At 43.2% G+C, this 19,640-nt stretch overlaps 1 protein-coding gene across 5 annotated transcripts in view; it reads right to left on the bottom strand.

Annotated features, from left to right (window-relative positions):
* The window catches only part of TOM1L2 (target of myb1 like 2 membrane trafficking protein), a 64,488-nt gene that overhangs the window by 18,648 nt on the left and 26,200 nt on the right, over positions 1–19,640 (bottom strand). For all 5 annotated transcript variants that reach the window (XM_084641795.1, XM_084641796.1, XM_084641799.1 and 2 more), the window contains exons 4-12: positions 19,159–19,308; positions 14,851–14,985; positions 13,556–13,714; positions 11,438–11,554; positions 8,610–8,743; positions 4,987–5,035; positions 4,331–4,454; positions 3,353–3,470; positions 128–203 (exon numbers count right to left, since the gene is read on the bottom strand). In XM_084641795.1, coding sequence (XP_084497921.1) covers positions 128–203; positions 3,353–3,470; positions 4,331–4,454; positions 4,987–5,035; positions 8,610–8,743; positions 11,438–11,554; positions 13,556–13,714; positions 14,851–14,985; positions 19,159–19,308 — 1,062 coding nt within the window. The remainder of the gene's footprint in view (positions 1–127; positions 204–3,352; positions 3,471–4,330; positions 4,455–4,986; positions 5,036–8,609; positions 8,744–11,437; positions 11,555–13,555; positions 13,715–14,850; positions 14,986–19,158; positions 19,309–19,640) is intronic.

The following is a 19,640-nucleotide window of genomic DNA, read 5'->3' as shown; positions in this document are numbered from 1 at the left end:
CGGAATCATTGGTGGGATACCAAATGAAATGTTAAACTCAGACACAGATGCAGCATTGCATGTCACGCTCCCAGCTTTGTGCTGGAGTGCTTGTTTCAGAGGGCAGTAATTCAGAGCAATGACGTACCCCTCCTGTGTTCTGTTTTCGAACGTCCAGAGCAGATGCCAGTCCTTTGACAGCCTGCGGATCCTCATACGTCACGCTGAAACAAAGGAACAAACAGAACTGATGCAAATCCAGCCGCCCCCGAATGCCAGAACAAAATGCATTAAGCACTAATCTACTAGTCTGCCACTTGTTTTATTTGAGACTAGCATGGAGCATATAGAATCATAGAATATCAGGGTTGGAAGGGACCTCAGGAGGTCATCTAGTCCAACCCCCTGCTCAAAGCAGGGCCAATCCCCAACTAAATCATCCCAGCCAGGGCTTTGTCAAGCCTGACCTTAAAAACTTCTCAGGAAGGAGATTCCACCACCTCCCTAGGTAATGCATTCCAGTGTTTCACCACCCTCCTAGTGAAAAAGTTTTTCCTAATATCCAACCTAAACCTCCCCCACTGCAACTTGAGACCATTACTCCTCGTTCTGTCATCTGCTACCACTGAGAACAGTCTAGATCCGTCCTCTTTGGAACCCCCTTTCAGGTAGTCGAAAGCAGCTATCAAATCCCCCCTCATTCTTCTCTTCCTCAGACTAAACAATCCCAGTTCCCTCAGCCTCTCCTCATAAGTCATGTGTTCCAGTCCCCTAATCATTTTTGTTGCCCTCCGCTGAACATTTTCCAATTTTTATCATTTTTATGAGTGCAGTAGGAGCCTCTCAGTACAGATAAAAAAAACATTCTCTGACCCGAGGTGATTACAAATAGATTTCAGATATGATGCGACATGGGATGTGTAAGAGACAGAGTAGGGAGCGGGCGAGGAGGCAGGACCGGCATCAAATATGATTACCAAGTTACTCACTGAAGGCTAGGACATAGCACAATGGAGCAAACAGGTTGTTGGGGGTTGGTTTGTTTGTTTTTTTTTTAGACAGAATGAGATTTAAATCGTTAAGTTTCTTACAGTTATCATGGTAGAAGTGAGCCTTCAGGTGGCTTTGGAGGTCTGCTCAGAAAGGGCATTCCAAATGCAGAGGACAGTGCAGAAGAATGCATGAAGATGATAGGGAAGAAGCAGGCACATGGGGCTTGGAAGCTGTCATCAATGGTAGAGCGGGGGGCGCAAAAAGCTGGGACTGGATAGAGACCAGTTAAGTTTCTGTGAAGCCTTAAAAGGTGGTGACAAGAAACATGAACATGATGTGGTGAAGGGGGAGCCAGTGGAGGTAAGGGGAGATATGACTTCATCAGATAACGGGGAGGGAAGAAGGTCCTACCAGTTATGGAGAAGGCCATGATGGAGGTGGCCACAGTAATCAACAAGTGGTATAAGGAAACAAAGATACAGGAAAACATACTAGCTCGGTTCACCAGATCTGCTGCCTGTTTACTGGGTATTTAAAAAGATATGCAAAATTGCTATTGAAAAGGATCATAACCATAGTTATTTAGCTAAGGGAACACTACCATCACTTCTCCTTCATGCACAAGGGCTAGTAATCAGCTCTCTCAAGCAGATACCAACACCTACCTGTAAATTAGCCACTGGGTGGTGCTACATGCCTGACTTGGTGAAACACCTCTCCCTGGCATGCCTGCTTCTACCAGCCTGAGGACGGCGAGCCACAGTCTCTGCCTTAACAATGAGGAGTCCTTGTGGCACCTCTCTACCTTGCTTCTGCAGCAGAATAAGCTACAGCCAAGTCTCTAGGGAGTTGCTTCACTCTCTTTTAACAGCATAAGAGCTAATGAAGGTACAATAATCCTCCCTTCTGAAATGATGGATTTCAGTGTGCTCTTTGCTCCATTATTTCCCATATGATGGAGATGGAGTTGCAGGCTGAGAAGAGCAGTTTCACGTTTCATTTAGTACAACAGGCATAACGGAAACCCTGTAAGGGATCTGGATCTGGATCCCACTATGATGTGTTTACCCCAGGCTTAGCACCCCAGTGTGAATTCAGTCACCCTTAGTGCTAATTTAGCAACTCTAAATTAAAATGCTAAACTGATCAAATATATTTCTATTACTCCTGGAGCAGCATGGACATCTGTACTTATGGCTGCTTAAGCCCTCCTGCTCTCCAGGACCTCTGAGCTGTAGCTTCCTAGCTGTGATTTTCCAGGCCTGGTCTCTCCTGATGTGGATCTTTTTTTTGAGAAAACCAGGCAGAGAGAGAATGCAGCGGGTAGCTACCAGGGAGTTTGAATTTGAATTTGAAACCAGGGAGGGCCTTATAGAAGGGTTACGTCGAACAAAAATACCTGACAGTCTCCTTCTAATGAGCCTCACATGAGAGAGATCAAAAGCTCTCAGAATAAGAGCATGGGTTCCTTTTTCATTAAAAAAAATCATTCCTATTCAGTGCTTGGGAAGGTGCAGCCCTCGGACGTCTTGTTTTCTACAGACTAGGTAGAGTGTGGGAGCTTCTTCATGCTGCCCAGCCAACATACCTTGATCTGGAGCAGCAGGAATCAGCCCTAAGGGTGAGATGGTAATTCAGTTCCCAGGCTCAGGTGATCACGATTGGTCTTTACAGACCTGTGCAGGTTGAAGCCATGACCTATATGTGAAAGACTCTAAGGGCATGTCTACACTGCAATTAGACACCTGCAGCCGACCCAGGCCAGCTGAACTGGGCTCGCAGGGCTCAGGCTACGGGGACCACTTAATTGCAGTGCAGACGTTCTGGTTTGGCTGCAGCCCAAGCTCTGGGACCCTCCAACCTTGCAGGATCCTAGAGCCCGCACTCCTTGCTGACTGTAGATGTCTATGCTGCAAATAAATAGCACCGCAGCCCGAGCCCAAGGCAGGTAGCATGGGCCAGCCACGAGTTTTTAACTGCAGTATAGACTTACCCTAAGCCACTGCTAGTCTTCCAAAATTTACTCTCATATTCAGATACCTTCAGGGTTATTTAGGGGAAGGTTAATTCCCAGACCCACTGTGTAGAAAAAGAATTTAAGCAACTTCATTCCTAAGTTTCTAGGTGACTTGGAAATTCAGAGGTGAAACAAGATAGCACCTGAAATTACTGAACCAATCTACAGTGGACCTTCGCCTATAAAAACAACCTCTCCACCTACCAAATAATCCAATGAAATCCAGCAGGAGAAAATCTACGTTAAGTAAGGTCAGAGGATGAAAATCCATGTAATTTGAGCTATAAGATCACTTTGACCTGAAGAGGCCTCAAATTTTGTTCCCTAGGAACAAAGAGCATTTAAAACCAAATGCCAACTTACCTCTTCCGCTGATCAGCCAAGGAACTGCCTCTTGTCTGTGCAAACATGTCAAAGTCGTCTCGAGGGTTACAGTGTTGAAGGGAGCTGAGTGTTCCACTGACACTGTTTGTGCCCAAGTCTACAACAACAACAGAGAATAAGGGACCAATAGAATAGTGAACTGTGATCAAGTACCAGTCAGGAATACCTAGGATACACAAGAAATCAGCAGCAATATAGGATAGTTACAGTGAAAAGTAGATGAGAGCCATAATATTGCACTGAGTAGCCTGGATTTTTACCCTGAGTAGCCTGGATAGAGATTTCCCATCACTCAAGAACCATGATATAGACTATACCTCCTAAGTAGTATAAAGCTGCCTTCTCTCCTCCCAGCCCCCAGTTTTGTTGTTTTGACACAGATGACACAAAAGAAGAGGACAGCTATTTTGCGCAAGGATTCCAGTCTTCTCAGCTGTAGTTCTTAGTCCTTGTGCTTCTCCCCATTGTTAAACTGGCTGGGAATCCAATGCAGAGGTCAAAAGGAATGACCAGATCAAGAGCCCTTTCATCTATTGTAAAACACAAGATTTGTCCTTGGATAGAACCATTCATCCGAGGATTTCAATTAAAGTTTGTAAAAGTGCTTCTAAGTCTCAAATCCCTTTGGAGCAAGTAAATCAGTAATATCCTGACTTTACAGATAGGACAATGGAAGCACAGAGGTTAAGCGAATAACCCAAGGTTACACAGTGAATCGGTGATAGACTAAAGCCCATATCCATCTCCTTTTCCACTGTTCTAACTGCTGGACAATGCTTTTTACCCACAGCTCTTCTTAATGTCACCAGGCTGTTACCAGTAACTACTACCTCAAACAAAACACAGGCACTTGTTAACCCAGTGACCCAAATGCAGGCTCACCACGGAGTGGCTCGGGACAAGTCACATGCAGCTACTGTTCCATGCTGATCTGTCCTTTAAAAATTAGGTACTTACCAAGCCCTGCAAGTTGCGAGGAAAGTGAAGTTGGAGGTGCTGTGCTCCCCACCATTGGGCTCACAACAGCTGGGGAACCAGGGCCCAGATCTATTAAATTATCCTCCGTCACTTCACTCAGCACCTGTTGGGACAGTCAAGATGGTAGGTTATACTTCCTGCCGAGCAATTATAACAGAGACAAAATAAAATGAGAATGATGGATGCTTCCTAAAAAAGCCCTCTGTGGAAAGCTGTTGCAAATGGGAGTATTTTAATTAGGCTTTTAGATTATGAATGCAACACAAGTAGACAGAAAAGATATTTGTTTGGCTGGGTCACTGTCCAAAAAGCAGTATAGGCTCAACATCTGGCTTGCTTTTATGGTATTAGCTCATCCAACACAGCCTTGAAAAATCTCTCACTTCTCCCCTATCACCTCAGAATTAGTTAAGTTGCCTTCTGTTTCCTCATCCCCTTTAGCTTTGGAGCCGTGTAATGGTAAGAGCTGAGCCCCCGCAAGGCCTCTATCTTTCACCTCATTTTGTACATTCAATACCAATCAGTCATGGAAACGTTCTTCACCATAGCCAGCGTTACAACGCAGACACTCAGCGTGTGTTTGGCAAAAGTCTCCTGAGTGCACCACGACTGTAGAAGGTGAACTGGATACTTACTCCATTACTGGCGCTTTGTGCCGAACGGCCTGATCGGTACCGTTCAAACCTGTTATAAAACAAAAGAGACTATCAAACCCACACATGCACTCGGAGCAAGTCAAGTTCAAGACAAAGCCAGGACATGTCCGTCGGAGTGAAGATAGCTTTTTGGGGCTTTTGGTGAGATCTCCCAGCTGCTCTGAAGGAAGAAAGAAAACTATTACAGAGGTTGTGTTCCGGGGCTCCAGCAGGGATGGTGTTGACTAATTGGCTCTTACAGCACATGGAGGCCAGTACATCCAGGGTCTGCAGCGTGAAGGAGGCTGCACAGCTTCCCTTCATAAACCGCCACTTGACAGGATTTTCTGAAGAAATGGGGTAGGAGAACTTGGAGCCAGAAGGGTAATGCCCCTGGCCAGAGAGTTGAGTACTCCCCCTCCCCAAGCATTTCCCACTTTGCAGAGCAGCACCCTAGCACAGCTCTGCCCAAGGAGCACGCTACAGTACATTCAGTGCTTCTGCAAACCTCATCTCTCTCAACATTTCATGGGTCTGTCCCCTTGTCTAAACACTCCCAGGCTCTCAGCAGCTGCTCAGGGCCAATGCCCAGGCAGACACTCCCCAAGCACAAAATAAACCACTTCAGCTAAAATAGATTGATTAGAGGAAAAACACTGGGCAGGGTCATTTGTTTCCACTAGCTGTATGTCTGTGGCCCAGACTCAGCCTTAACAGTCACTAAAAATGGATCTTCCCCACTCTCTAGGGTTGCCCTCATGCAGATCTAAGAACGTAAGAACAGCCATACTGGGTCAGATCCATGGTCCATCTAGCCCAGTATCCTGTCTTCTGGCAGTGGCCAATGCCACGTGCTTCAGAGAGAATGAACAGAGCAGATAATCAGGTGATCCATCCCTGTCATCCACTCCCAGCTTCTGGCAAACAGAAGCTAGGGACGCTCAGAGCATGGGGTTGCATCTCTAGCCACTCTGGCTAATAGCCACTGATGGACCCATTCTCCATGAATTTATCTAGTTCTTTTTTTAACCCTGTTATAGTTTTGGCCTTCACAGCATCTCCTGGCAATGAGTTCCATAGGTTGACTGTGCATTGTGTGAAGAAATACTTCCTTTTGTTTGTTTTAAACCTGCTGCCTATTCATTTCATTTGGGGACCCCTAGTTCGTGTGTTATGAGAAGGAGTAAATAACACTTCCTTATTTACTTTATCCACACTAGTCATGATTTTATAGACCTGATTTTATATTTTTCCAAGCTGAAAAAATCTCAGTCTTTTAAATATCTCCTCATATGGAAGCTGTTCCACACCCCTAACTGTTGTTGCCCTGCTCTGTACCTTTTCCCATTCTAAATATATCTTTTTTGAGATGAGGCAACCAGATCTGCATGCAGCATTCAAGGTGTGGGCGTACAGTGGATTTATATAGAGGCAATACGATATTTTCTGTCTTATCTATCTCTTTCCTAATGGTTCCTAACATTCTGTTCACTTGTTTGACTGCTGCTGCACATTGAGTGGATGTTTTCAGAGAACTATCACAAGGACTCCAAGATCTCTTTCTTGACTGGTAACCACTAATTTAGACCCCATCATTTTATATGTATAGTTGGGATTATGTTTTCCAATGTGCATTGCTCTGCATCTGTCAACAATGAATTTCACCTGCCATTTTGTTGCCGTCACACAGTTTTGTGAAATCTCACTGTAACCCTTCTCAGTCTGCTTTGCACTTAACTATCTTGAGTAGCTTTGTATCATCTGCAAATTGTGCCACCTCACTGGTTTACCCCTTTTTCCAGATCATTTATGAATATATTGAATAGGACTGGTTCCAGTATTGACCCCTGGGGGACACCACTATTTACCTCTCTCCATTCTGAAAACTGACCATTTATTCCTTCTCTTTGTTTCCTATCTTTTAACCAGTTATCGATCCTTGAGAGGACATTCGATCTTATCCCATGACTGCTTGCTTTGCTTCAGAGCCATCGGTGAAGGACCTTGTCAAAGGCTTTCTGAAAGTCTAAGTACGCTGTATCCACTGGATCACCCTTGTCCACGTTTGTTGACCCTCTCACAGAATTCTAATAGATTGGCGAGGCATGATTTCCCTTTACAAAAGCCATCTATCACCCTCTTTCCTTATGAAACACAACAAAATGTTTTGAAGTCAGCCTGTTTCTGAATAAAGATCAATTAGAAACTCCAACCCTCTCCACCCGGTACGAAAGTCAGGACCTGTGCACGTTCATTCAATACCATGGGCCTTCTGCCAGCAGGACAATGTCAGAGTGAACTGCGAAGATTTCTTAAACTAACAGTGGAATCTACATTGTCAATTAAGAGCAAATATAGAGGGAAGTTTAGGCCCAAATTTCTGTAAGTGTCTGTGGAGGCTGTGCATGCTCAGCTTTTCTGAAATATCAAGCCCCACTCTGCGTGCTCCCAAAAATGAAAGCATCCCCATTGTATTGAGAAATATGTGCTACTAAGATTTACAAGCCACTTTCTCTTGTGAACCAACAAGCTCCAAATTCAAGAAGTCAGTTCCTGCTTGCATCCACTGACTGCATTTTATGTCATCAGTGGCACCAGAAACCAACATCTGGAATTCTGAACTCTGAGTAATGGAGGTAAAGGAGGAAGAGGATAAACTGGTTTCTACATGCTTGAAATAGTCAAACCTACGCAGTGACTCTGCAATTTATTTGCGTTTTTCAAACTTTTTTTTAACTGTGCAGCTGCCCTTTAGGTGTAAAACACAATAATAAGCTTAACCCCATTCAGTGAGATTCGAGATGGAGAAAAATGTTTCAAGTTTCACCATTTTACGGGTAATCAGTCTCATTCTGAGCCTTAAGCAGAGACATTTACACTTCGCTACTTGTAAAATCCTGCTCACAGGTGTTGAATTGTCCCAATTCATAGCATGAGGAACAATTCTAGTTTGGAAATTGTGAAGAATCTGGTGCAAAAGACTAGGTGAAATGGATTGGGGATACGGATTTTTTGCATCAATGTGCAGTTTTTCTGTGACAGCACAAAATCACACAGCTAGAGTCTAATTTATTTTTAAAAAGCTTTTTTTATAAACAAGGCTTGTGTTATCAGTAGGGGAGACAAGCACCCTTTTTTAATAGGTTTGACTCCTGCTCCAATCATTCAGGGAAGGATTAAACTTTCCCAAGAGTCCTACATTTAGTAGGATATGTAATGTAACAGCAATCAGTCTCTAATTTTAAAACACATTTCTGGTTTTGAATTTAAAAGGTAGGAGCCCAGCGTTTATTTGCAACTTTTACAACCCAGTGCTTTGAGAAGTCATAGCTACATTCAAATCAGTTCTCTTTTTTGTAATTCTAAAAGAAACCAAAACTCAGTGGCTATGAAAAAAATCTCAGCATCTTTTAAAACCAGAATCTGTAAGCCTTCTTGGGGACACGGATGAATTTAAGGCCAATCACAATGGAGAACATATGAATTCTTCATACCAGTTTCTTGGTCCAGTTCCTCCAATTTGCTTTGCATTTCATCTTATTGGTTGCTTAATAATTTGTCCTGCATTTCTGAGGAAACCCAAAATGTGGGAGTAAATAGGACTACTGGAAAAGGTGTCCCACCTCTCATATCTGAGGAAGACGTTATTTAAATCATCATTCACATGCAGCAGTTCCTCCGTGACTTCTTCATTGGATACTCGGGAGATAAGTTCCACAATTCTCTGTTGCATAGCTCTACAGGTTCGGTTCAGTTCCTAAGGAAATAAATTGTACACGCATGTATTACAATAACCAGTGAAGAACAAGTATATTTGCTTGGGCTCTGTTTTCAGCCACATGCATCACTGGCTCAGCATTCTCAATCAGATGAGAAGCACCAACGCAATGTGGATTACGGAAGATTAAATGCCACCCAAGAGAACACACATTTCAGAAGGACCATGGCCTAAAACCTTGACGGCCTATTTATGATTCTGTGTCTAGTTCTTCTTTAATCATAAATACATGGCAAAGATTTTTAAAAAATTAAATACCTATGGATTATTTTCATAAATATTTTTGGGAGTAAGCATACGACAGCCAGGGCCTCCCAGAATGGACACACCCAGGTTTTCTGCCTAGCAGCACAAAGCACCAAAGGTATTGTCCTGTCGGGCTTAGGAGCATGGGAAAGTGATCACTGGTATTTGCCACTGGTTTGGCTAGACACAGTGAAAAAGAAACACCCCAGCAGCTGGGAAAGTGGAAGCACACAGCACAAAGCGTGACCATGTATTATGGAAACAAATACAAACTACACACATTGCAGAACTAAACGCTAAAACATTCTGGATAGTAGTACTACACAACACCAAATAGTAGAGTCTCACCGGGGTCAGCGTGTCCACTGATAAGATGTAACCCAGGGCACTGAATGATTAAGGAGAGAACCTTAAAGGCTAGACTGCATAGAGGTGTGCCCTGTAGATGAACCCATATCCCTTGAGGTGAAAGACAAGTTTGCCTTAGTTAAGTGATCTGCTTTCTCTGCCATCACCAATTAATGGGTATATTCTTTCACCTCTGGCAGTCTCAGAGGGCACAGGGTTGCAACTGTATGGACCAGAGGTTAAAACTGACATGTCAGGAGAGCTGCCTGATGCCACTGGCGAGACCCCAGTTTTACTCCAATGAGAATAAGCTTTTCAACCAAATCATGTTCCGCCTCTTCTCCCACCCCTCCCCAGAGAGGAAATTCAGCACTAAACAAGGATGACTTGTTGGTACATAACCTTTGGGATGAAAGCAAAACGTGTTTGTTTTCTTTGCTTGCTCTGACATTCTAAGCTCTGGATAAATTTCACTTCATGCAATCCAGCTGCCTTAACAGCTTGAGGAATATGTTCTCCAATGTCAGTTTTGATCCCAGTCACTTTAGAAGCAGATTGTGACATTTCAGAGGTTTGCTTGCTGCCATAGTGGATAGGGCTGACAGTCCCTATCTATTCTGCTCAGTCGTGGCTCTTAGGCAGGCTGTTTACATTTAATTGTGGAGGAAAATGTCAGGAACTATTTAAGAAGCACGACGATATAAAACCTCAAAGCAAGAAGTCCTTCACATATAAGTATCCAGCTCACACCTTTCCATCTTTAAAGTCAAAAATAGTCTCTCTCCTCGGTGACCCAGATTTAGGCTGCATCAGCTGGAGAGAACCAGTCTGAATAAAGAATCACTACTGTCACACTTCACTGTGTGATCATTTCTCTAACCTCAGAGCTAGACTGGCATTACACTGGGTCAGGATTTTCGTGCTTGTTTATAAATATAAACAAATGGTTCTGTGCTGTTTTGGTCTGCCACAGTGTCCTGGAAGCTGCTTTTGTTTTGATCAATCCAATCCAAATGGCTTAGTAGCTGAAAGGCTCCTTATCTATTGTAAAGTCTCCCATCAGCTGCCATGATGGCTTCGAGACAAGACACTGCTGCTGCATCGGAGAGACCAGGTTTTGGACCAATTTCGAACTCTGGTGCATCACAGAAAGCAATTCCCTGCTTTGCTCCCATTGTGCCACGTGGGGTGGGGGCACATCCTCCACTGGTCCAGTGATGAGACGATAGCCTACTTTGGAAGAGAAGGCAAGTAACGAACAGGGACAGAAGCTGGAAAGTCAGCTCATCACTTTCTCAGGGCAGAGACCTTATCTACTTCAGCATTCCTGTTGCCGAATGGCTACCTGCCTGCCCGCAACTGAGTGTACTGCCCCAGTAGCACCCTCAGCCATTGCTGGCTTGGGGAACAAGACATGAAGCCTGGGAGATGAACTTAGTCCCATTAAGGCTGGCTCATCTGGAATACTGCTGATTCAATGTATTCATAGATTTTAACGCCAGAAGGGCCATTATGATCATCTAGTCTGGACCTGCACAGCACAAGCCAGAGAACAAAGAACAGTATCCTACATCAAGCCCATAACTTCTGGCTGAGCTAGAGTACCTTTAAGAAAGGGATATCCAGTCTGGATATAAAGATTTCAAGTGACGAAGAATTGACAGTATCCCTTGGTAAAATTTAATCCATCCTGGAACAGAGAATAGGTTTGTGCTCTGTCAGGATTTGGGGTCTTTTTGCCATTATAAAGATGATCCTAAGTGTTTGCTGAAGTACGGATTGCATTGGCCTTCCTCCAATTTCAATTCTTTCTTCGGGTTCCATACCACAGCATTAGCGAAAGATTAAGGAACAAGCAAAGTTCACAGAACAGGACTGAAGTCGCCTTGAGGATTTCATCACATACCTCAATTGCACAACAGCATCCAAAAAGCATGACTATTGCCCAATTAAGGAGTCCAGACACAAGCACACTTCCAATACAGAACCAGACAAACCAAGGAACTGAAGTGGAGCGCAGGAAAAGGAAACCCCATCATGCCAGGCTCCAGGAACAGATTTGCTGGAAAACACACTTACCTGTAGCAACTCAAGATCCGATGAATCCTCCTGTCCAGGAACCATTTCTGTTAACATTTCAGACATCACGTTTGTGTTCCCACGAACAATATCCAGTTCACTACGCAGCCGAGCAATCTATTTTTGGGGAGGAGAGAAAGCAAGGACCATATTACCTTTCAGTGTTAAGCAGAACATTTTTAAGTACTGGCTCTGCAACTCCCCTGCTTCTGTGATTTGACTTGGGAACAGTAAATCTGATGCTTGTCATTGGAGATCACAGAGAGGCTACTACATCTCATCATAAAGAAGATAGATTACTCTAGATAAGTAACATTTCAGATCGGTGCTGAAGAAAGAAGCTATGAAGGACGTGGCAGAATTCGATTTTTGTTTTCTCTAATTTCAACAATTAATATTCAGTTTTATTTTTAAGACTTTTTATTTTTAACAATTTTAAGTTTTACAGTTGTTCGAAATTAAGGGGTGGTAGCGTTGGGATTAGGGCTCCACCGACAGCCGGGTTGCAGATGGCTCCCTGTGCTGCCGAAAGGCTGGTGACATTGAATCACAAGGCACAAGGTGTGGGAAAGGCTGTGGTCCTGGTTGGGCAGAGCAGACACTGCAAGCCAAAGCTACAAGGATGACAAGGAGTTCCTGGCTGTAGGGGAGACATTCCTGTTGCTGAATAGCTCCTGCCTGGGGATGGAGCCATTCAGCAGCAAGGCTGCCTCCGCAGTGGCAGAGGACAACTCCTCCTTGCCGTCTTGGCCAGGAGGTCTCTGCTCCTCCAGGCCAGGACAGCAGACTTCCCTGCACCTTGCACCTGCAGAGTCTGGGTTCATTGGCCCTGTGGCAGTGCAGGGAGCCCTCTGCAGCTGTGCTGTCAGGGCCCTGCTCCCTCACTCCCATGACAGCAGGACTGCAGAGAGCTCCCTGTGTTGCTGCAGGGCTGGGAACCCTCTCCCTGCAGGCGCACCAACTGTTACCAATTGATTTTTTTTCCTGTCGATTTCAGTGTCAGCTGAAATCGACGTTTACTGACCTTTGTGGATTGAAATCAAATCCTGCCAAGCTTAGTTATTCATCACCATGACAAAGCCAGCTGTGCTAACACTCAGATGGAAACATGGAAGTAAACAAGAAGAGCAGCTAAATTAAACAGAATTATGCTATAAAACATTACCCTCTTCTCTCAAAATGGATATGGATGAGGGGAAAAGGAGACATGACCTCTGGATCAGGGCGTTTCCTCTTTGGACTTGCATTCATTGCATCTCATAGGAAGGATGGGCCAATGGTTAGGGTGATAGCTTGGGACTTGAGAGCCCCAAATTCAGTTCCCAGTTCTGGCACAGACTCCCTCTGTGACCTTGTTCAAGTTATTTAGTCTCTCTGTGCCTCAGTTCCCCACTCATGAGTTGGGAACAGTAAGACATACCTACCACACAGGGGCTGGGAGGATGGATACATTAAAAGACTGAGATGCTCAGATACTACAGTAATCGATACTGTGTGTATCCAAGACAGATACAGCTGTAAGAAAATTGCAGCCCATCATTTTGTTGTGGAAACCACAACTTTTAATACCTTTTAAAACCTTTTACAGCTGCTGCAAATTTGAGTGATGCTACGATCCCATGAACCAGGTTGCAAAGCCACTCATCACTTTAGGCCTGCCCTCCCTTCCCGCCATGGCAGAAGGATGACTAGGCGTAATTTGAGCAAGTGGTGTCGCAACCGGTTGGACAGGGTCACACCACCACTCAAATTTGGCCCACTCCACCCACTGTCATGCTTGCCTTCGAGAACCAAGCAGGACACATGATGTCTCTTCTGTGCTGCTGCCCTGCTTTGGAAGGCAGGCTACATGCCTTGAACTGCAACTTTAACCAATTGTGGCCACAACTTTTGAACAACAAAAGTCACAATTTTCTTACAGCCTTAAAGGCAGATTGATTTCACAATCCACAACAGGAGAAATGGTCACTAGACAAAACCAGGTCTCGGTTGCAACTGAAACTTACCTTCAGAAAAATTAAAATAGATGACTATGATGACAGCTCAGTAGGCTGATTTACTGAGCTAAGAGCCTTACTCATCTATTTACTTGAAATAACCAGAATTTTATCCCAGTACCTGTTCAGAATTAGCAGTGATGGGACCAGTCACATTCAGAGGTGGGGCCTGAGGAGCTGAATATGTTGTTGGAGATGGGGATGAATAGGAACTCGTGCTCGTCTTTTGCTGGGACTGGGACACATGCATATTTGCTGCTGGATCTACTTCAGGAACACTCTGTTACATCAGAAAAAGAAAGGGTTCAAATGCTGAATGCTGACAGTGCTTGGTTTGCATCAACCCTAAGGCAATATGCCCAAGTACAGACCATAGCTCCACCTTCAGGAAAAGGTCAATTTTTGTTATGGAATACAAGCTGACATATCAGAGCATAAATGTGGAATAGCATTGACAAGCTATATTCATCTCTTCTATCCCAATCCATAACTTTTAGTTCCAGTTTTCCTCCACAAGAAAGGCAAGACAGAAAATAAAAACAAGGGTCAGAGAGTGAAAGAAATGTAGCCTAGAAATGAAGTCACATTTTACAAAATCATTTGCTACACACACATTGCAGGTAATTTATTTTGCTGTCACAACCTAAGTGCATTTCCTGTTTTTCTGTGTATTTAAATTTGCAGCTATATTACTGCATTGCCATATAGTTTCACAGTGAACAGTCTGAATATTTGTGATCAGCAAGTTTACTTTTCAACAGTAATAGCCGAGTCGAGTTTGTAAGCCTTGACTTTCCAAGGTACTGAGTACCTGCAGCTCACACAAAGTCAACGGGAGCTGTGGTTGCTTAGCACCTTTGAAAGTGGGGGACATCTACTGGTTTCTTGTGATGTCCCCCATGAATTGTGTAAAGCAAAATAAAAGTACACAAAATGCAGAACACTGGCTTGCGTGCTAAGCAACCTTTGAAAGTCAGGCCTTCTTTGTTCATCTGCACAAGATTCATTGAAGGCAGTTCCGCCATATCATCAACAGAAACAATTGTCCTCTCTGGGGGAGAGATAATTAACTCAACAATAGATCCTGCCCGGGCTGGTCCTGAGCAGATTAGTTATGTTTGTGTGGCAGTTTGGTGATAGATCACAATATTCAGTACAGAACAAGTGTATAAAACTCCTTCAGATTCATTCTGTTCTTGAGCTGATGTTTGTCTCAAGGGGATGCCAGTAGTTTATCAGCCTGTCAACGCAGTTCCCTTATTCTTTTCCACTCCCTTTTACTATTACAAAGGCCATCCAGGTTTGAGAAAGTTTGGGGCAACTTTAATAAATCAACAGCTGAGGAAAAGAGCAGAAGTTAGAAGAATAGTATCCAATTATTCATATGGCCCTGGAAAATCCTTCACTGCAGCTTACCCTCTGTGGTGTGTGTATTGGAGACAAAGCATCAAGATCTGCCATAGGAAACTCTATCCCTTTCCTTTTGAGTTCTTCATAAATATGCACTACTCCAGTTAGATCAGGGCTACTTCGAAATGCATCTGCCCAAGCCTGGAAAACAACATACAGGATTATTCATAAGACTTCCATATGATCTGCAAGTTCCCTTCTATCACACGACTCAGAGCCAAACCAGAAACGCATTCATGCATTTCAGGCTCAAAGGAGACTTTCAATATTAGAGCTGATCTGAAAGATTCTGGGTTTCTACCCAGATGGTCAAGCATCAAACAGAAAATAAATGGGGATTCACAGTGTATAGTAGTCCCACATAACAATTACATAGGCAGAAGTGGGTAATTCACTCATTTAGTTATATTTGGTGGTACGTTGATATCTGCCCTCATACTTAATTCTAGCCCTGCAATAAGCTTTGAGACAGAAGCAATTTAAGTAAAATTCCTAAGAAATGTAATAAAAGATGTTTCACAATAAAGGCAAAGGAAAATGTAAGTGCACACACAAAGATCTCTTAGGTCATATTCCAAAAGACCATACTTTCATTAAAAGTTTGGTCCACTTGGCTTTTCACGTGAAAGAAGTCACATGGAAGGTAAAGTATTACTGTTAAATTAGAGAGCTATTCAGAGAAATGTTGGTAAGATTGGAATAAGTTCTCCACGAACGCTCACCATGTAATCATATTCTGAAAAAAATACTTTGACTATTTTCACCCAAAAAAAGTTTTCAGCCATCATTTCAATCAAGGATAAAACAGATTAAAAATAAGATTAAGTATTTTACTTACACTCTTACTCTGCTCATTTCTAGGAAATTGTATTTAGTACCCTGTATACCTCGGGAAGAATCCATCATTTCTTGGGGGCTAACAGTTCTGCTTCCCAGTACTGTTACAGTAAATTAATTGCACTGATTGTTCAGAAGCAATAGGAGTTCCATCAATCCCATTTCAGCAGGAGAAACTATCTCCAACTGAGAAGAGCCATTCAGGTTTGAAAGGTCAGTTTCAAAGAAGCTTCCTTAATTACAACAGAAGCATCCTTGTTGCAGAAGTAACTAATCTTGTACTGTCCTGATGTTTGTAATTTACATGAGCAGCAGTTTAAACCCATTTCTATCGAATAGCACTTTCCACTCTGCCTTTCTATTAATAGAGTGAAACTGAAGTGGTCCCAGGTGAGCTCTGTTTAGCCACTGCACAGAATGACTCACGCTCTGAGTACCACCCCAGGGGCACCGCATTGCTGTACAGAGCTGTTACTATGGTTTGGTTCCCCAGGAGGAGAAACAATTGCACCCATGCTTCACTGGCCTACTCTTCTACCTGCTAATCTGGCCTCTCCTCTGCAACTCTCCACCTCTACAGAAAGGAGACACACTCATTTGTGCTGTTCTGGCTGTGTGGATCTCCCTCCCCATTGAATCATCTCCAGTCTTTAAATCTTGCCTTTTGATTTGATTTTTTTTTTTTTTTTTTTGCGGGGTCCAGCTTTCACCTGGACAGTGCCACGGCTGGGCAGAAGGAACTTCGGTTCACCTCACATCCAAATAGCTGAACCACTGAACTCCTATTTCCAAAAGTTGCAGCGTGGCATAGTGCAGGCCCTAACCCTGCTAGATTTGAACTTGTGAGCACCTGATCCAGGCGAGAGCCATATTCTATAAAAGCATTTCCAAAATACAGTTGTAATTGACACTATATGAACAAATTAAAAAAGTTGTGAAATCTGTTGGTTGACGAAAGAGGCCATACTACATGACCTTCTTGTTATGGTCAACTTAGTCAGTACAACATTATTTGTATTACTGTAGCACCTAGCTCACCTGGATGCTCTATTTCCAGCACTGACAGGGATAGTTAATGTAATACTGGTTGTACTATTAATGACATTGTAGAAAGCACTGAGAAGAACTCATCTGGAATATTGTGTACAGTTCTGGTCACACACGTTCAAGAAAAATGGATTCAAACTGTAACATCTTCAGAGAGGGGCTGGGAGGATGATTAGGGGGAACAGAAAGCCAATTTTATTAGTGGAGACTAAAACAGCTTGGCTTGTTTAGCCTTGCAAAATGAGGCTGACAAATACATCAGGGAGTAAACACCAGGGAGGGAGAAGAGCTATTTAAGCTAAAGAACAATGCTGGCACAAGAACAAATAAACCTGGCCATGAATAAAGTTAGGCTAGAAATTAGAAGAAGGTTTCCAACCATCAGAGGAGGGAGGCTCTGGAACAGCTTCCTAACAGCAGCAGGGGGCACAAACTACCTAACTAGTTTTAAGATGGAGACACAAAGCCACCATCCCGCAGCAATCCACACTCAGGAAAGACACAGGAGTATAACAGCGAGGGTTGCTTCAAGAGATGTTTGCACAGAACATTCCCATACTTCTATCTTATGCTGTTAGTCCTCACTTGTATAGGCATTAAAATTCCCTATTATTAAATCATAAGTCTACAGAAGAGGGGAAGTGTGGGCCATTAAAACGCTATAATAGAGTGGAGCTGGGAAGAGACAGCAACCCCTTGGATCACAGAACAAGAAGAGCAGAGTCTTAAAGCTGAGGAAAGCTGGATGAGATGCAGGATATTCCATGTTTGTGTGCCCCCATCAGGGAGCGGAGAAGTACTTCTGTAGTCCCTTTCTCTGAATTATCAGACAATCTAGAAAACAAAGTCACTCACCACCTCTGACAAAACAAAGACGTTGTGAGAGGAGCCAACCGCAGGCAACTCTTCACAATTTCCATTCTGTTTATGCCAAAAGGCATTTTGGATTCGAAACCAATGAAGGCTTTTAACCCCACCGCACTAGATCTAGTCAGATATAAATATATGTAACTATACAGAGTAATGACTCTGGCTTCACGGTAATGTTGCAACCACTGTTCCACTCTTGTTCTATTAATGGGTGGAAACGACGTGGATCTGGGCATCAAGTTAGCCAGCATCCTAAAAAACCACTGTAGAAGCCTTAGTAAGGAAATAAACACACTTTGGTGTTAAGACGTTTCTATTAATAGCACATAATACAGATTATTGTACTGTGATCTCACCCATCGGCTTTCCCACCGAAGGGAGGGGACGTCTGAAGGTTCACTTGGACTAAGAGGAGTCTCTTTTAAACAGTTCTATTAAAGTTGCATTATTTATGGAAGAAGCAGTGGGTTGGAAGGGAGGGCGAAGGGGCTCCTGAAGCTCCTACGCAGTCCACTCCTAAGTCTTCCACCCAGTTTATTTCCTGTTTTAAAAAAATATATCTTATTTAGTAAGTGTTAGTGGCTTCATTTATGTTCCTGTATATGCTTTAAATACGTACCACCTGGTGTGCCCAAGAAACAACTGGAAATTCAGTAGACCATTTCCCTGCTCAAATTAAAAATATGTTTTGAAAACTGCATTATGTGCCTGTAAACCTATTCCCACCAAGAACCAACTCAGAACCTTTATATCGTTTTTAATATAGAGAGTTTTTAACTGTCTGGTGTTTGCAATAGCCTAGTAGAAGCTTGCAAATTAAGCTTCCTATGACTGTCAGGTTTCCTCCAGCACCAATGTTTCTTCATGCAATTCTAATGGGACATGAAATTAGCATGGCTTTGTTTACCCTTTTGTGCAGCATACAAGTAAGTGGCAGATGTGCACTTCTGACCTTTACCACTTTGGGCAAGGAGCTGACAGTTCAGGAAATGGTATGAGAGTAAACTGCTGCTGCAGAGCAAGCAGAGGAAATGAGATCTTTTGATGAATGTTACTTATAGAAGGACAAAGGGCTTATTAAAGGTGGAAAAGTAGTCCCATTTTCAGACAGGGAAATGGAGCAGAGAGAGATTAAGAGATTGATCTTGCACTATTTAAAAAAATAATCAACAGGAGTTTTCCCATTTATTTTACTGAGAGCAGAATGTGCTGCTAAAACAACTTATCTAACCTCATACAGTGAGTCAATTAGGGTTGGTAACAGAATATAGGTCATCAACTTCTAGGTCGCCCGTCTAACCAGTAGATGTGCTGCCTTTAAAAAAAACCACTCATTACCAGAGTGATGACTTTAAAGAATCCTGTGTATTCAGAATTGAGAAGGCATTTTTTCCCTAGGTAAGTTCTGCCCCTAAACTTCATATATTAGTGTCTCCAATTTCATTGTGGGTTTGACATTATACATTTAACACTAACACCATGCTCAGCACTATACAGTGCTCAGAGAGACAGCCCCTATCTCAGAGATAGCATACAGAATTGAAGAGCTGACTTGCATACCTGAATCAGGGCTAGTACTTTATCCTGTACAATGGTGGGAGGATTGTTCTTGGGTGAGATGATTTTCACCAGAACACCATCTATGAAGTCTCGGTTTGCCACTAGGACATGGAAGCGATGACCACAGTTTTTCACGCAGGTCTCCAATACCTACACAAGAAACACAAAGAACTTCTGATGGAACAAAGCTTGATCACGTTCACAACAGGAAGAATCCTCCTGGTACAAAGTGTCAGCATTGGGGGGAAGAGGGGGGAAGGAGAGGGGAAGAGGAGGCTTAGTACCCTATTCTTGCTTCTTTCCCCTGCACACCATTCCCAGTATACCTACAGAGCTTCCTCCTCTACATACAACCCTAGGAATTCATTTATATGTTCAGTTACCTTTACCAGGAACCATGCAAACCAGTCAACTGGTTAATAGCCAAAGTGTAGCAATTTTCCTTTAGATGTACCCTGACGTTTAATTGGATCAAACATGTA

The sequence above is a fragment of the Lepidochelys olivacea genome (genome assembly GCF_965140295.1).
Source record: "Lepidochelys olivacea isolate rLepOli2 genome assembly, chromosome: 10".
NCBI lineage: Eukaryota > Metazoa > Chordata > Testudines > Cheloniidae > Lepidochelys > Lepidochelys olivacea.
The sequence above is the reverse complement of the archived record's forward strand: the minus strand, read 5'-3'. Positions and strand labels throughout refer to the sequence as shown.